The sequence below is a fragment of the Staurois parvus genome, unplaced genomic scaffold, assembly GCF_062004578.1.
Source record: "Staurois parvus isolate SC_StPar_1 unplaced genomic scaffold, SC_StPar_1.0 ptg000561l, whole genome shotgun sequence".
NCBI lineage: Eukaryota > Metazoa > Chordata > Amphibia > Anura > Ranidae > Staurois > Staurois parvus.
The window spans coordinates 1,157,842-1,171,038 of record NW_028318357.1 but is presented as its reverse complement, the minus strand read 5'-3'; the positions used below and the strand labels follow the sequence as shown (position 1 = coordinate 1,171,038).

Sequence of the window (13,197 nt, the reverse complement as noted above, 5' to 3'; positions counted from 1 at the left end):
ATCCATGCCACACCGCATTGATGGAGTAATTCATGCAAAAGGCGCCCCGACCAAGTATGTGCATACTATACTGTAAATGGCCATACTTTTCAGTAAGCCCACAATTCTGTATTAAAAAACCTTTTTTTTTTTATTGGTTTTATGTAATATTCTAATTTTCCGAGTTACTGAATCTTGGGTTTTCACTAGCTGTATATCATTGTGTGTAATTAATCTATATAGTATATGAGTTTCACTTTTTGAGTTGAATTACTTAAATAAATGAACTTTTTGATGATATTCCAATTTATTGACATGCACCTGTAATGTATTTGTATTTTTTTCGTTTTTGATCACATTTTATACTTTAAAAGGGAGAAGCACTACACGACTGATATTTATAATAACACAGAAAAACTTCCAAGGGCATGAATATCTTTTTGAAGGCACTGTAGTAAACATAAAACAAAAAAGTGTACCTACTGCCAATATGCAAGAATTGTGGCTCTTGGTTCTATACATAAGAAACATATGTAGACTCACAAAAAATTATATATCTGAAATTGCAAACCTCCCTGTTAGAAATGGTTATCACCATAAAGAGCTATATTTACTGCTTCAGAGATTTCATGTAGCAGATCCACTTACCGGGTACCATCTGCTTTCCAGCTCACTTTATATGACTTCTGCTCAAGAAATTTGAGATTCGTTCTGTCCATGGATACAGGCTGTGCTCCAGGGAACCCAGATCTGGAAGACATTTGTTTTACTTTTATTTTTCTTAATAAAGTAGGGAAGAAAAATTAAATCATGCTTGTATGAATGACATTTCCATCCTATAATATGTGATTGCTATAAGCATAATACATTACATGGCAAATGTGTATAGTGTCTAATTTGCTCGGAGAATGTTGATAAGGAATGCCACACACCATATCAGTTAATAATGACAGACTTCAGGGTAAATCATTTACATGCTGTGTGCAAACATTTAGGAATTATTTTGAATCTTTCTGCGTGTAAATGGACATGCAAAGTAATATGTATGCAAATATGGATTTATATTTTGGGGAACAAAGACATAAAATATTGTCTATTTAACAGTTCTTTTTAGACATTTTGGGAACTTTATTCTTAGTCAACAGGTTGTAATTTATTTACCTATGCTTTATAGATTCAAACTGTTTATGAATTGAAAGCGAAATCTAGTTTTAGAAGTTTATTCTCCCAATATGAACTTTTACCAAAGTGTGGTTGTATACATAGGTGTCACACGTCAACACATCCATACCAAAAATAAATAAATAAGATGTTTCATGCTTTTAGGGAAAACTAATGTGTGTGGAGATTTCTATGTGTTCTAACAGGTTTTCAGACTGTCAGCGTTAATTTGAGGGTATTTACATCCAAATCAGGTGAACAGTGTAGGAATTGCAACAGTTTGCATATGTGCCTCCCACTTGTTAAGGGACCAAAAGTAATGGGACAGAATAAGAATCATAAATCAAACTTTCACTTTTTAATACTTGGTTGCAAATCCTTTGCAGTCAATTACAGCCTGAAGTCTGGAACGCATAGACATCACCAGACGCTGGGTTTCATCCTTGGTGATGCTCTGCCAGGCTTCTACTGCAACTGTCTTCAGTTCCTGCTTGTTCTTGGGGCATTTTCCCTTCAGTTTTGTCTTCAGCAAGTGAAATGCATGCTCAATCAGATTCAGGTCAGGTGATTGACTTGGCCATTGCATAACATTCCACTTTTTTCCCTTAAAAAACTCTTTGGTTGCTTTTGCAGTATGCTTTGGGTCATTGTCCATCTGCACTGTGAAGCGTCCAATGAGTTGTGAAGCATTTGGCTGAATATGAGCAGATAATATTGCCCGAAACACTTCAGAATTCATCCTGCTGCTTTTGTCAGCAGTCACATTATCAATAAATACAAGAGAACTAGTTCCATTGGCAGCCATACATGCCCACGCCATGACACTACCACCACCATGCTTCACTGATGAGGTGGTATGCTTAGGATCATGAGCAGTTCCTTTCCTTCTCCATACTCTTCTCTTCCCATCACTCTGATACAAGTTGATCTTTGTCTCATCTGTCCATAGGATGTTGTTCCAGAACGGTGAAGGCTTTTTTAGATGTCGTTTTGCAAACTCTAATCTGGCCTTCCTGTTTTTGAGGCTCACCAATGGTTTACATCTTGTGGTAAACCCTCTGTATTCACTCTGGTGAAGTCTTCTCTTGATTGTTGACTTTGTCACACATACACCTACCTCCTGGAGAGTGTTCTTGATCTGGCCAACTGTTGTGAAGGGTGTTTTCTTCACCAGGGAAAGAATTCTTCGGTCATCCACTCACCGGTGCATTCCTTCTTTTTAAGAATGTTCCAAACAGTTGTTTTGGCCACGCCTAATGTTTTTGCTATCTCTCTGATGGGTTTGTTTTGTTTTTTCAGCCTAATGATGGCTTGCTTCACTGATAGTGACATCTCTTTGGATCTCATCTTGAGAGTTGACAGCAACAGATTCCAAATGCAAATAGCACACTTGAAATGAACTCTGGACCTTTTATCTGCTCATTGTAATTGGGATAATGAGGGAATAACACACACCTGGCCATGGAACAGCTGAGAAGCCAATTGTCCCATTACTTTGGGTCCCTTAACAAGTGGGAGGCACATATGCAAACTGTTGTAATTCCTACACCGTTCACCTGATTTGGATGTAAATACCCTCAAATTAAAGCTGACAGTCTGCAGTTAAAGCACATCTTGTTCGTTTCATATCAAATCCATTGTGGTGGTGTATAGAGCCACAAATGTTAGAATTGTGTCGATGTCCCAATATTTATGGACCTGACTGTACATTCAGCATTGCACTCCAGTGCAGTTAGTGTGGATTGTAGGATGTTTAGATTTCGGGACTGATAAAGTGTGATATTTTAGAACTTAAGCCCTGGTTCACATGTATGCGGCCGTGCAGGCCGCGTTATGCGTGGGCACGAAAGCCCATTCATTTGAATGGACTCCCGTGCCACGTAGAGAAGAAGTCCCTGCACTTCTGAAAACAAAGCCCGCATGGGAACCTCGGTTCCCAGTATGGTTGCATTTTGCAGTGCGGGCAGCATGCCATTAGAACAAATGGCACCCGTCCGCAGGTCCGCATTTCTTTGTGTGGGTGGTGTGGCTGTACAGATTTTCATGCGGATCCGCAGTGGCACCACCCACACAGATGTGGACCTAGCCTAAGTGCTAATGCTTAAAGTTGCATTACACGCTTGTTTAAAAAAAAAAAAAAATGTAATGTATTTTTCTGAAATTCCAACACTCCGTTTTGTGATGCAGCACTTTCCCCTTAGTTCCAGTGAGGGAGCATGCACACAATCCCCCATGCCTTGTAGTATGTCCCACAATGTACTGCATGCAAAATGCTAATGTTTATGCACGATGAGCAACCATGTTAGTAAATTATACCAGACAATAGACAATGTTACAATATGTGCAATTAAGGTTTATTTTTAAAAATGGTCATAATTATAGTTTAAAAAAGTGGGGTTGTTTACATTGCTGGTCTCACATTCCTAACACCCCGGGGTCACATCAAGCCAGACTATGAAATCGTGTGCCTTACAGTGAAGTCTCACAATTTTAATGTCGGGAGAAATGCCGATTTCAGATGCGATTTGCAAGACATCTGACACAGATGTCTATACAAATTGCACCAATCGCATGTACTTCTTTAGAAATCGGTGCGGTTCTGACCAAGTCGGAACCACACCGATATGACCACTCTAATTGTAGACAATAGGGTGCAACTTGGCATGCGATGACCCAGTGCGACCAGGGTCTAATATTATGATGCAGAGGGCTAAAGAAATGGATGTAAACAAACACGTGTATGCTGCGTGCTCATGGTAATAGAAGTCACCAAAAATGGAAGTGTTGATACGAATAAAAAACAGACACTGTACTGTGTAAATAAATACATAAATAAATAAAAAAAAAAAACGTGATGTGAAAAAAAAAAAAAAGACGTAAATGTGATGTAAGTTTTGTTTGTTTTTTCATCATTTGGGTTTAATAACATTAAAAAACTCACAAACTGTATTATATATATATACATATACATATATACACACATACACACACATACAGAATATAACTATTTTTTGCAAAGAAATTAACTTTTAGACTAAATCAGTACTGTATGGTTCTGAAAAGTGATAGGGACTGGGCATATATCATCCTGCAAACTATGGTAGGCTCACCAGAAATGTAAATGGTGCACTGAGTGCAGCTAGTCAGTATGCATGCAGGGCTTAGCAGCTGTAAAACAAAGATCAACAGAAGGACATCTGAAAAACAATAATTTCCAATGTGTCCTATTCACACCATAACGTTGCATTGCGCTGCGTTAAAATGCAAAATGTATGTCAACGGAGATCAAAAATTGGATTTATTTCTACATACTTGCCTGTAAAATCCATTTCTTGAAATACATCATGGGACACAGAGCAGGCTATTCATGACTATATGGGTTATATGCCACCTATAGGCGAATGGACACTGGCTGACCAATCGGATTAAGTCCTCCCCTATTTAAAACCTCCTACACAGGAAGTACTTCAGTTTTTGTAACAAGCAAGGAAATTCCAGAAAGAGGGGAGGGACCTCTGTGTTCCGTAATGTACTCTAAGAAACGGATTTTACAGGTAAGTATGTAGAAAAAAATCCAATTTTTTTTTACCATACATCACAGGACACAGAGCAGGCTATTTATGACTATGTGGAATGTCCTAAAGCAATAAAGAAATTTTGAGGGGAGGGTAACACCATGATAGCCACCGCCAATAATCCCTCAGGACCTACCCAGCAGTTTGTAATATGCTGCGGTAAAAGGCAGAATCCAACTCCGCTCTGACATCCACCTGGTAGAACCTTGTAAATGTATGGACCAAAGACCATGTAGTGGCCTTGAAAACCTGAGCAACTGACGCCTGATGGCGGAAAGCCCAAGACGCCCCCACAATCCTGGTAGAGTGCTCTCTCACCAGAAAAGGTGAGACTTAACCTTCAAACTATAGGCTTGAATGATTAACTGTCAGATCCAATGGAAAATAGTTGACCTGGATGCCACCTGCCCTTTCTGGGCCCTTCTGGCAGCACAAAGAAGGATTCCTGACCTGTGCCACCAACTCAAGTAAATCCTGACTACGTGAACTACATCCAGAGTATGCAGTGCTCTTTCCCCTACCAACTGTTGACTAGGAAAAAAAAAGTCAAGACACTGTCCTGATTTATGTGAAAACCAAAAAAGCACTCTAGGCAAGATGATGGATGAGGACGCAACATCACCCTATCACGATGCCAAGAACATCTCCTTACATGAAAGGGCTGCCAGCTTTGACATTCTTCCTGCTGAAGTGATAGTAACCAAAGAAGCCACCAAAACGAAGGATTTGATTTCTGGGCACAACTTGTCTAACCCGTTGTACAACCTGGAAGTAAGTAGATCCACATCCAGAGTTCTGCAACGCTGGCAGATCGCTGAGAACAGGATGCAGGGACCATTCTTCCAGTATCAGACGCTAACCTCTGGGAGAAAAAAAAAACCCTGCCAGGTTCCTATACCTGGAATATGTACTGCCGACAGAGAGCACATGATGTTCTGCCCCAGACAGAATGTGGTTCACCTTTTCCTGAACCGCATGACTCCTGGCACTGCCCTGGTGGTTGATATACACCACTGCCGTGGCATTGTCGAACTGAACCCTGACCACAACCTGTGCAAAGGGTTCGTCCAATAATCCAGCTCATGGCTTACTGCCTGAAGTTCCAAGACGCTGATGGGCAGTATGCACTCCTTTGGAGACAAAGTCCCCTGAACTGTAGCCACCTTTAAATTTGTGCCCCAACCAGAGAGACTGGCAACAATGGTTACTATCTTCCATATTACTGGAAGGAAAATGACCCCTTCTGCAGCTAAAAAAAAAATGGTGATTCTCTATTGCAGTCACAGAACCCCTTGAGATACAAGATATAACTCACACTCCTGTTTGATTTTGAGCCTGCGAACCTGTCGAGTGTCTCAAACCACCTCAGAGACTGCTCTAGTATCCTCTGCCCGAGATTCTTCTCAAAACACAGCCATCTCAGACTCTGAAGGGGAAAAGCTTTAAAAAAAACTGGTATTCCCAGGCAGTGTGCCCTCCAAGTACTAACCAGGGCTGACACTGATTAGATTCCAAAGTTCAGACAAGATCAGGTGCGTACAGGGCAATGCGGCCGCAGTTCACTGCAGCTATGCCACCAGGAATAAATGCAATGCCAGACAAACACAGTGGCCCAGATACTCCTGACACCACTGGTTTACCGTGAATTGCAAACACCGCCAGATTACCCCCCCCTTCCTCGAGTCCACTGGACCCTAGGACGGTGTACCGGCCTCTTGGCTGCCTCCCTCTTTTGGGAACCTTTAAGTAAAAAAAAAGGCAGCAACTATATTGTCACCTAACTATGAAGTCCCGCAGGGATATAGGTCCATAGCCATCTTGGTCTACTGTTATGCGATCGCACAGGCAACCAAGCATGCAGCTACATAGGCATGTAAGTATGTGTGTGAGTAACTAATTTATGCAGTTCATGCAAGTATAGGTATGCGGCCTATGCATACTACGGCTGCAGCCTATGCATCGGCTGCGGGCGCACGGCTGCATCCTATGCGTCGGCTGCGGGCGCACGGCTGCGGCCTATGCGTCGGCTGCGGGCGTACGGCTGCGGCCTATGCATCAAATACACGAGCACGGCTGCAGCCTATGCATTAAGCACGCATTTGCAAATGCAGTTTATTCAATATAGAGTTAAAAAAAAATATGCAGGTATGCATGCAATAATGTAATACAGTGCTGCAACTGTCCTGCTTTCTAGAAGCATATTGTTCCAAAGAGCTGCGTCAAAATTAAATGCTAGGCAAAACACATACAGTGCTCAGTATAAATGAGTACACCCCTTTTGAAATGTATGATTTTAGTCAATATCTCAATGAACACAAGAACAATTTCCAAAATGTTGACAAAACATTATAAAACATTTGTTATAGAACATTGGTTTAGCGCATTACATGAAATTAAGGTTTCGAATATAACTTCGATTATAAAATCTTCAGTTTTACACAAGTTAATTGATGCAAAAATAAATACAACCCACAACAAAGCAACTACATCCAGTATTTTGTATGACTTCCATGATTTGTAAGTACAGCACCAAGCCTTCTAGGCAGGGAATTAACAAGTTGGTGACATATTGCAACATCTATCTTTTTCCATTCTTCAAGAACGACCTCTTTTAGAGCATGGATGCTGGATGTAGAATGATGCTCAACTGGCCTCTTCAGAATTCCCCATAGGTCTTCGATTGGGTTCAGATCAGGAGACATACTTTACCACGGAATCACTTTCACCCTGTTTTTTTTTCAGAAATGCAAGTGGCCTTAGATGTGGGTTTTGAATCATTATCATGTTGGAAAAGTGCACAACGACCAAGGGCACAGAGTGATGGTAGCATCTTCTCTTTCAATATAGAGCAGTACATCTGTGAATTCATGATACCATCAATGAAATGCAGCTTCTGACACCAGAAGCACTCATGCAGCCCCACAGGAGGACACTGCCACCACCAGGTAGGCACCATGCATTTTTCTTTGAACTCATTACCTTTTGCAACGCCATAGTTTTGAAGCTATCAGTTCCAAAAACAGTTATCTTGGTCTCATCCAGAGTACAGAGTCCCAGTAGTCTTCTTTTTCAGCATGGGCCCTGGCAAATTCTAGGTGGGCTTTTTTGTGCATGGGCTTTAAGAGAGGCTTCCTTTGTGGACTACCCTCATATGCATGCCATTCCTCTGAAATGTACACCATATTGTGTCACGGGAAACAAACACCCCTGTTTAGCTTTCTACTTATTTAGCGAACTGCAGTGAACTTGCATGTCTATTTTCTTCAACCATTCTCATCAGAAGACGGGTCTGTCAAGGTGTTATATTCCATGGACGGCCTGGACATGGTTGTAGTTCCTTCTTTGTCAAATAATTGTATCACTTTTGCTACAGTATTCTGACTGATAAGTAAAGCTTTTCTGATCTTCTTGTAGCTTTCACCTTTCTTCTGTAAAGAAATTATTTTCTTTCTCAGGCCTTGTGACATTTCTCTTTCATGTGGTGCTATTGCTGACGGCATGAAAGGGGAAGGGGTTTTCTTTGTAAAGGCCCTTTTATAATCAACTGTCTGCTAGACACCTGTTTAATGAACAATTAGACTCACCTGTAGTTGAATTCTTGTTAATTAGGATTTTGTCTAAAATTTAGCTTTGCGCCTAAGACTTTCATTGGGGTGTATTCATTTTTGCGTGTGCAAATTAACAAATCTTGTTTGAAATCAATAGCCTGCATTTGTGGAAGTATTTTGTAGTATAGTGTCCCATAGAAAATGTTGATTCTGAAAAGAAAGTAAAGGTTTTCTGACAAATCTGTTGGGGTGTACTCATTTATGCTGAGCACTGTATGTATCAAACACAGCCTGAATGCAGCCTCCATGTTGCTTCAGTGCAGCTAAACATAAGCAACTGCAGGTCAAATGCAAGCTACTCTGGAGACTCAGTTTCTTTGTGTCCACTGATACCCCTGCAGGGGTGTATCAAAAACCGTTGTACAAGCCCCCCAGGATTACACTGGCTAATGCAGTGTATAATGTTCTGTCTGGTCATGCAACTCCCCCAAAGTAAATACACACCATCATCCAGCCATAGACTGCTCTGTGTCTCTGCTACCTTTAAGGAGTCTCACAAACTGAAAGCCATATGTGACTACAAACACAAGCTAAAATGGTCACCCATCTACTCCCTGCCTCCACTGCACAAGTGTAAACTATAGAGAGCGGTCCCACGGTCTCTACTGACTGGAGGAAAAAACTGCATCCCAATACTCTTTTATAGACACACACAGCATGGCCTGGCCACACCAAACAGCACACTAGCTTAAGTGGCCACCAGGAGAATGACCAGTCAGATTTTTCAAAGAAATACTGCAAATGTAAACTTACCATTCCCGTTGAAGGACCCTGAATAATAACAGGAGTCCAACCTTCACCCACCACAGAGGGCTTTGTCATGCAGACCTTCAAGGGCTCTGTTGACACAATGTGGGACCGCTGCCTCGGACCTGTACAGCACCCCGCCGGACAACACCTTGGTCAGTATTATACTGCACAGGGTTCTGTTATACAGGGTCCAGCGCCGTAAGGCTGCATTACAGGCAAAACCCACAGGATTAACCTCCTTATTCTGTGAGGCTCGGGTACCATCCATTATGACTAACAACTTTCCAAATGGATCAGATTAAAATCCATGATTCTAAAATGGAACCGTTCTGGACCTTCAGGTATGCTCCAGGACCACATGCAACACTTCAGTGACCATCCACCTTACAGACACTGGTGAAAAAACTGAAGTACTTCCTATGTAGGAGGGGTTATATAGGGGAGGACTTCCTCTCTGATTAGTCAGCCAGTGTCCATTCACCTATAGGTGCAACATAACTCAGTCATGAATAGCCTGCTCTTTGTCCTGTGATGTACGATAAAGAAATGTATGTCAACGGACGTCAGCGCGGGTTAAAACACGACTAAAATGTACAAAAGATAAGAGCCATTTCAAATCAACGTGCGATGTGGACAGTATTGTAAAGATTAAATTTTTCCATTAAATAGCCCATCGACTGAAAGAAAGAAAGCTTTGCATACCCTTCCCAGGAGCTTAACTGTTGACACTTCCTCTGTACTTCTCCAAGTTTTGGTTGAGTCGTTATCTGATTAACATGTTTTACTGTGACACCTTCCAAAAATATGGCTCCCTTAGAAAAGAAAAGAAAAACAAAAATCACACAAAAAAAAGGAGGGTTATTTCTACAAATTCCCTAAGGAGACCATTACTAAAAATTTCACAACATTCAGTTCATTTGAGAAACCTCTAATGACAAATTGTAAACCAACACAGATACTATTAAAGGTAATCAGAATGTATAACTTTTATGCATGCACGAAGTTACATAGTTAAAGCTGGTTGAAAAAAAAAAAAAAAAAAACACACAAGTCCATCCAGTTCATTCAACAAAGAAAAAAACACACACAAATAGAAACAAACCTCCATATACACTATCCTAGTCTTGGGGACGATGCCCAGCTATAATACCTTGGACCTTTGTCCCAGCAGTGAGATAGTTCTATGATGGAATCACCCAATCGGGGTGACAGGCGTTCTGTCACATTTGGTGGCAAGCGGTGGGATGCTTCCTGCAGTCTGGCACATCCAATCCACCACTGGGACCCAGTGTCGGGTGATACTGAAGTAGTATTTCAGACCCAGTCACCATGCAAGTGGAGTTGCAGTGGCGAATGCAAGAGAATATCGCCCAGTATGGGGAGCCTGGTTCTGCCCAGGACATGCTGGAATTGAGAGACGCGATCAGCCAAAAGCTCTGGATGATGGCTCTCCAAGTGATGCAAGACTATTATGGAAAGATTTTCCATGCATTCTTTGATATGTACTGGCTGCAGTTCGACTTGCGTATACCATTCATAGGACAGCATCCTCCGGAGGAATGGCTGATGTTGCTGTAAAGGCTGGTCCACACAGAAATGGTGCTGGATGATGGTTATCAGGCACTGCAATGGTATGCTACCCAAATATGTCCAGGGCTGAAGAACAGCGATCCCATAGAAGACTATGACTACGGCGGCTTGGGATTGATATTTGAGACACTTCAGGAAGATCCACATTTTGGTAGTTCAGCAGAGTGAAGATGAGAGAATATCCGAGATTTTAGGGAGATTGAACTTCCCAGTGAGCTTGGATTGAGAAGCAACTTGGACTTTATAGTTACACAAGAATGGGAGCTGGAACAAGCATATAAAAGACTGTTCGTCGAAGCTCAACAGTATACCCCTGCACCCAAAAAAGGGTGCAGTTGGGGCAGGAGGTGGTAAAAAAAAAAAACACACCTTAACTATGAGGTTTTACCACCCCTCAAACTGCAAATGTAAATTAACCCTTACTGTTCTGAGCCCCCTATAAGGCTGATTATTTCACAGACTGTGGTTTACCTGCACCACATGTGCAACACAGTGTATCTGCGACTTTCCAGTGTTAGCTGTGGTTTGCCATATACTTCTATTATATCCCACAGGTTATGTGCCCTTTCTGAAAGCGCACCAAAACTCCAGCATTCAGGAGTTTTGGTGAGCTTTCTGAAAGGGCACCAAACCCTCAGGATTCAGGAAACGCAGTAAACCCACAGAAAAGCTGCAGGTACACTGCACTGCACCCGCAGTGTGGGTAAACCGCAGCGCATCAGTGTGAAAGCAGCCCTATACTATTATTCACAGTGTATCTCTTCATTCCTGCAGATGGCACCACCCTGGAGACCGCTAACCAGGAGAAGAGGTGCTGCTTTCATACTAATGCACTGCTGTTTACCCAAACCTCTTTTCCAGTTGGCATCACTTTACATGGGACAAGAGCTAGCACTACAGAAGAGGTATCGGCATATGTGGCCACGATCTACTGGTAGACCGCAATCTACAGGTTGCTGACCCCCACCCATTAACCTCATTTTATTATTATTACATAGGATTTATATAGCGTCAACAGTTTGCTCAGCGCTTTACAATATAAAGGGAGACAATACAGCAACAATACAGTTCAATACAAGAGGGTTAGGAGTGTCCTGCTCCTTGCAGATTACAATCTAGGAGGGAGGGGTTAGTGGTACAAAAAGGTAATGACTGTGAGGAATGAACTGATGGGAGAAATAGAAGATTTGGTATAAGCTAAAGGCAGGATAGGCTTCCCTGAAGAGATGGGTTTTCAGAGATCGCATAAAAGTGGGCAGAGTAGGCAACAGTCAGACAGATTAGGGTAGAGAGTTCCAGAGGATGGGGAGGCTCTGTAGAAGTCCTGGAGACGACCATGGGAGGAGGAGACAAGGGAGCTAGAGAGCAGGAGGTCTTGCGAGGAGCAGAGAGGACAGTTTGGGTGAAATCTGGAGACAAGATTGGTGATGTAATTGGGGGCAGAGTTATAAATGGCTTTATACGTTATTGTTAATGTTTTGAATTTTATTCGTTGGGCAATGGGAAGCCAGTGGAGGGATTGGCAGAGAGGGATGGCAGACATGGAACAGTTGGGTAAGGTGGAGGAGTCTGGCAGCAGCATTCATGATAGAATGAAGAAGAGGGGATAGCCTGTGATTAGGTAGGCCAATGAGGAAGAGATACAATAGTCAAGGCGAGATAAGGGAGTGAATAAGTTGCTTAGTGGTTTCAGTGGTTAAAATCAGGCGTATCTTGGAGATGTTATGGAGGTGAAGTCTACAAGCTTTGAACAGTGATTCGATTTGGGTCTGAAAGGACAGATGGGAGTCCAGGATTACACCTAGTAACCTAGCATGAGGGGAGGGATTGGTGGGTGTAATATTGATCTTGATGGAGGGGAGGAAGCATGGCCTGGAGGGAACAGTATGAGCTCAGTTTTAGAAATATTTAGTTTGAGGAAATGGAGTGACATCCATGCTGATATGTCTCTTAGTAGGTTAGTAATGCAAGAGGAGACTGAAGGGGTGAGGTGAGGGCTAGACAGATAGATTTGTGTGTCATCAGCATAGAGAGGGTACTTGAAGCAATGGGAGTTTATCAAGTGACCAAGGGAGGAGGTGTAGATGGAGAAGAGAAGGGGTCCAAGGACAGAACCTTGAGGGATCCCTACAGAAAGAGGGAGTGAAGAGGAGGAGAGAGAGTTATGGGTAACACTGAAGGTGCGCTGCAATAGGTAGGAGGAGAACCAGGAGAGAGCCGTATCTCGGACGCCAAGAGAGTGGAGTTTTTTTTTTTTTTTTTTTTTTTTTAGGAGGAGGGGATTGGCAACAAGGTCAAGTAGTAAGAGTATGGAGGAGTGGCCATTGGCTTTAGCAGTTAGTAAATCATTCGTGAGTATTAGTAGGGCAGTTTCAGTGGAGTGTAGTGAGTGAAAGCCGGACTGTAAAGGGTCAAGAAAGTTGCTGTCAGTAAGGTAGGAGCTCAAGCGATTGTAGACAAGGCGTTCTAAGAGTTTAGAGGTAGAGGTATTTGCCACAGTTGCCCAATTAAACAGTGCATTGAGGTCAACTTGT

At 42.2% G+C, this 13,197-nt stretch overlaps 1 protein-coding gene across 3 annotated transcripts in view; it reads right to left on the bottom strand.

Moving 5' to 3' along the window:
• RNGTT (RNA guanylyltransferase and 5'-phosphatase) overlaps positions 1-13,197 on the bottom strand; it is a 507,135-nt gene that overhangs the window by 415,661 nt on the left and 78,277 nt on the right. For all 3 annotated transcript variants that reach the window (XM_089691308.1, XM_089691307.1, XM_089691306.1), the window contains exons 7-8: positions 9,776-9,885; positions 628-729 (exon numbers count right to left, since the gene is read on the bottom strand). In XM_089691308.1, the coding sequence (XP_089547434.1) occupies positions 628-729; positions 9,776-9,885 (212 nt within the window). The remainder of the gene's footprint in view (positions 1-627; positions 730-9,775; positions 9,886-13,197) is intronic.